At 40.3% G+C, this 5,077-nt stretch overlaps 1 protein-coding gene across 1 annotated transcript; it reads right to left on the bottom strand.

Annotated features, from left to right (window-relative positions):
- Nucleotides 1–3,463: 3,463 nt before the first annotated feature.
- Nucleotides 3,464–4,518, bottom strand: LOC125527078 (uncharacterized). The gene is made up of 3 exons (XM_048691652.2): nt 4,278–4,518; nt 3,975–4,168; nt 3,464–3,839 (listed from the first exon to the last, which is right to left on the bottom strand). The coding sequence occupies exons 1-3, from the start codon at nt 4,407–4,409 to the stop codon at nt 3,653–3,655; spliced, it is 513 nt and encodes a 170-aa protein (XP_048547609.1). The 5' UTR covers nt 4,410–4,518; the 3' UTR covers nt 3,464–3,652.
- Nucleotides 4,519–5,077: the final 559 nt, after the last annotated feature.

The raw sequence follows: 5,077 nt of genomic DNA, 5'->3' as shown, positions 1-5,077 counted from the left end.
GCTGTGGAATTGGTGGTGTTGGAAACCCCTACTCTGGCCCAATCAGTTTATAGAAATTTCAATCACTTAGATGACAGCATCATGATGTGCGTCTTGATCCAGCCGTTGGGCCGGGGCGGAAAATTAGGTTTCAGATCAATTGCAGACCTGCACCTACTCACACCTAGCAGCAATCTTTCCTGTATTTCTGATCAAGGAGAAACGCAACTTTTCTTGGTGATAAGCATATAGAGTTAAATACACCACGAGTGTCTCAACTTATCATGTGCAGTCAGTTTGGTGCCTAAAGTTGTAAAATACATAAAAGTGGTGCTTGAACTTGTCCGTCCGTACAAATACAGTGCCTTCTACCATATCCAAACATACGCCCTGTCCGCATCGCACGCCAGCGTGGCGGTGGCCCGCATGTCAGTGGCTGAAAGTGGACGAGTGAGGTTTTTTGCAGAAACCACCCCATTTTATTTAATTACCTAGAAAGGCCCCTCAAATTAGAAATATGGGTCCGACATGTCAGTAGAGAGAAAAATCACTAAAAAAATTGTAGCGTGGGACCTCCTTAATGCACTGACGTGCTGGCCACCTGACCGAAATAAGTTATACGTTCTACTAGTAACTAGAAATGTGTGTACAGTGGCGGAGCTTGGGACACATATTAGGAGGGGCAAATGGGCTGGGGGGCAACTAACATCAGGTTTAGGCTAGATTTCTATGAATCTATGGGCAATTACTTATGATAATATGAACAAATCTTCTGGGTAGGGGGGGCGATGGCCCAGCTTGATCTCCACTAAGCTCCGCCACTGTGTGTGTAGAACAATATCTATACCCCTATATAGTGTGTGAATAACTTTGAAAGATGGCCGTTGGATGAAGCCAATCCGACGGTGCAGAGATGGCAAATCCAAGCACTACTGGCCGTTGGATATTATCTACATTCCACTAGATTTTGCCACATGTACAATCTAGAAGACTTCATGGTTGAATTTAAGCATAATGCACAAACCTCAAAACACAAGCACTTCTCCTTTGTACTAGAATCTTCCATATCATAATTGCCCAAATTTGTTTCTACAAGAATTGCAATTATTTGTTTTTACTTTATGCTTTACAACGCATAATTCCATGAATCTTAAAATAGATTAGATTTTTTATAAAAAATAATTGATTTTGAATGAGATGAACTATAAAAATTAAACGAACATCTACATCATGCATATATGACTCAAAGCTTACATGCTATAATGTGGTATTTATTTATAATTTGGTTGTCAAATCTCATGCGTGCAATGCACGTGTACCTTACTAGTCGCCTATAGATGTGCAATTCCTTAACACATTTTCTACATTTTTCTCAAGTTTCAGTTTAGTTTTCGTGATATGTAAAATTTGTCATATAAAAAATACAATAATTATCAGTAGGCAATTATTGTATAGTTTAATTCTTTATTCTATTTTTATTATTGTGTACTTTGAAGAGGTAAACATGAGCTAATTCTAAAATTTATGTAGATCTAGACAGTTCAATGTATATTAAGAATTGTTGTTTAAATTTATGTATATTCATGCAGGACCACAAGCACAGACAATTATTGTGTATTTTCATTGTATTTTTAAAATACACAATGTGTTTAAAAAATTATGGTGTAATAATATTAATTCTAGAAATGTATTAAAACATGCTAAAGGTGTTTGCAGAAATGTAAGAACAATTTTACGCAATAAATTCTAAAATACACGTTGAACATTTTTTGAAGTATATGCCATCAATTTTTCAAATGCATGACAAACATCATTCGAAAACACGTTTAGAATTTTATAATACATGTGAAACATTTTTCAAAAACATGTTGAACATTTTTTTAATGCACTTGCATATTCCCTAATTCTCTCTCAATATGATAACAAGTGAAGAATTTAGGTGCACCAAGTAAATATATTTTTTGCATGATAACACCAAACATATAAATTGTCATTGACGTGTGCACGGATGCATACCACACACACGACATCCAGTATTAAGAAAAACAATTACATCCAGCCATGCTTGGTGTAGTGTATTTGTTAACATGTGAATGTTGTGCATGCGATGTCCTGGCATCGAATCCCTCTAGGCTCGTCCTTTTTCTTTCTTACTACTATTTTTTTTTCATCCGTTCGCCCGCGTTGATATGCAGCCAAACGTGACAGGTTGGATCCATCATCAGTGCATCCATATGCCATACATTTATGTGTAATTAAATAAAATTTCAGGCAGCTGGCTGTAAATAAAATGCTCTTACTCATTGACATGCGGACCGTCGCCACGCTGGCGCGCCACATGGGCAAGGTGTAAACCCAGATACGATAGGAGGCACCGTATTTGCACGCCCTGACAAGTTCGAGCACCACTTTTATGTATTTTACAACTTTAGGCACCAAACTGACCGCACAGGACAAGTTAAGGCACTCGTGGTGGATTTAACTCTATATCTAAGCTTTTGCTTAGTTTTCTTTACTTTAATCTCACATCAACCACATCTCAAAAGTAACAACTAAAGATCAGCTGTAGTTTCAGATTTCTTATCAAAGGACAGAGGAGGTGTGGATGGATCAGCCGCCTCAGTTCCTGATTCCAATTATTGTAAAAAGCATGATTATTGGTTAAATAAAGTCACCAAAATTCAAAAAACGAATAGGCACCCAATACATTTGATCAGATCAACCATCTATTGTCATGGGGGCGAGCTAATAAATCGCTTGCTGATGCGAAAAGGAGTCATATCGTCCTGGAGGTGATACTCTTCATGGCCCAGCCGGTGCCCTCGCCGTCGAACAAACAAGCAAAGACATTGTCGAACTTCCATATTACATATATATATATATATATATATATATATATATATATATATATATATATCCAACCAAGGTGATCTTTTACATTGGCAAAAGCAACCTTACAAATTGTAGATTGGTAAATTTTTCATTTGTATGGATTACTTCCACAGGGTTGAAGTAATGATATCAGCTCTAATGTTCATTGAGAACTTCCATATTACAGATATAGACCAAGTAGCTTCTCCAACCAAAGTGATCTTTTACAAATTGTAGATTGGTAAATTTTTCATTTGTATGGATTACTTCCAGAGGGTTGAAGTAATGATATCAGCTCTAATGTTCATTGTCCAACTTCCATATTACAGATATAGACCAAGTAGCTTCTCCAACCAAAGTGGTCTTTTACACACAAATTGTAGAGTGGTAAATTTTTATTTGTACGGATTACTTTGACAGGTACACACAAAGGTACATTGAGACCTTAAGTTGGCTCAATGCAAGTGAAAATAAGAAGTTTGTTTGTTTTTCTAAAAAAAGAAAATTATATTTTATTTACATACTACTGATATAATGTATATCATATATAAATATTTATCAATGTAGAGTGGTAAATAATAAAAATAATAATGCAGAGACCACCACAACCATATGGACATGCAAATCTCACAAAATATATATAGATATCAGTTAAGCATCATTACACAACGTCAGAGGATAGTCAAGGAAACAGAACCAATTCTCCACAAGACTTTGGCAACCTGAGGGGACCAGCAATTCTCAAAGACATCACTATCAACCGATTCTCCATTAGTCCATTGACAGTCTTCAGTGACAAGCTTCAGCAGACAAGCACATCTTCCCCCTGACCGATGCAATTCTTGTTACTCAATTCTTGTCCTCCCTGTTGAACAGCACCCAAGTTGTTTCCCCCCGCTTTATAGATGTTCCAGATTGCGTAGGCGCTTACGCCAGGGCTTAAGCACATCCAGAGAATATAGAGGCTATGAACTTTGCGAAGGTAACGCCTATATATCGTCCAGGTGAGATGCAACAAACATTTATTCATACTAGTCATATAAATAAAAGATGAAAAACAACAGATGGCATGAATAACTAATAAATAAAGAAAGAAAAAAGGGCAAAGAAAATATGTACTGTACCAGGCGATGCTTTGGGGCCTAGGTTTGATGTGCGCCGAGAGATGGTGCATGAGCTGAACGTTTGAGTAGCACATGGAGCCGTCGTTGCGCTTATAGCCGTGGCGCAGGATGAGGTCGTAGAGCCTCTCCTTCTTGTCCTGGATCTGCTCCAGGACCTCCCTCCCGGCTTCTTCTTTCCCGTGCGATGACAAGGCCTAGTCAGTTTGGCACACATCATGTATATTATTATTTTCATCATCATTAAGATTAATAAGAAAAGAAAAGAAGACTGGATAACTAGGGATTTCGAGATCGGACTAGCACCTGCGTGAGCGTGAGATTCGGGCGGCCCAAGCCGGGAGCGGCGGGGCTAGGCCGGCTGAGCGCCGGCGGTAGAAGGCGGCCGCCACCGGCGAGCCTCCTTCCGGCGGCGCATCGGAGAGCCGCCATCGCCATCTTCGGTCAACGGCGACTATGGATCTTGGCTTGTTGGTCCTTGGTGCGGCTAGGGTTGGTTCTTGGCCCTCAGGAGGAGGAAGGAGGCCACGGCCGGCGCCGTATTTATTATATTATCATCACAATCCGCCAGGCCCGGCCCAAACTCCTCATCTTTCGTGGGGAGGAGGTAGGTAGTAGAGAGTTTATCACGATTGTTGTTGTTGTATGCTGATGGGCCGGCTTTTCCTTCTTTTTTTCCTGTTTAGATTTCGCCTTTTTGCCCTTTTCTTCCTTTGCCTTGTGATGACTGGTTTATTATACTCCTATAAACACAAGGCATTCACTTTTTTTTTCAAGCCGGTTGCACACTGGATATTATTCCAGGGTAACATGCATGCATAGCTTCCGATGACATCAGCATGTCCTTTTCTTATTTCGGGGAGCGCACGTACACACGCGGTGCTCTTTTTCCTAATCACTTTCTGTATTCCATGCCATGCACGCTTTATCTAACGTCACCTTCTGCTAGCTTTTATCAGGTCCGGTTGCACGTACGCGAGTTGAGCTCCGCCGGTCGTTGGTTGCGGAGCTGGAGGCAGCAGCTTCCGCAGCACGCACGCCAGCGCCGGTGCGGTCGGGGAGACGCGGAGGCGGCGGAGGGTGTTTTTTACCCTACAAATCAAATC

Source organism: Triticum urartu, chromosome 1A (assembly GCF_056163025.1).
Source record: "Triticum urartu cultivar PI428250 chromosome 1A, HENAU_Tu73, whole genome shotgun sequence".
NCBI lineage: Eukaryota > Viridiplantae > Streptophyta > Magnoliopsida > Poales > Poaceae > Triticum > Triticum urartu.
Note: the sequence above shows the minus strand (reverse complement) of the source record. Positions and strands in the feature narration are given on the sequence as shown.

Coding starts and splice junctions, on each gene's coding strand:
- LOC125527078 (XM_048691652.2), bottom strand. CDS start 4,409: ATGGCGATGGCGGCTCTCCGATGCGCCGCCGGAAGGAGGCTCGCCGGT. Junction 4,169..4,277: donor CGAATCTCACGCTCACGCAG/GTGCTAGTCCGA, acceptor CAAACTGACTAG/GCCTTGTCATCGCACGGGAA. Junction 3,840..3,974: donor AGGCCCCAAAGCATCGCCTG/GTACAGTACATA, acceptor GACGATATATAG/GCGTTACCTTCGCAAAGTTC.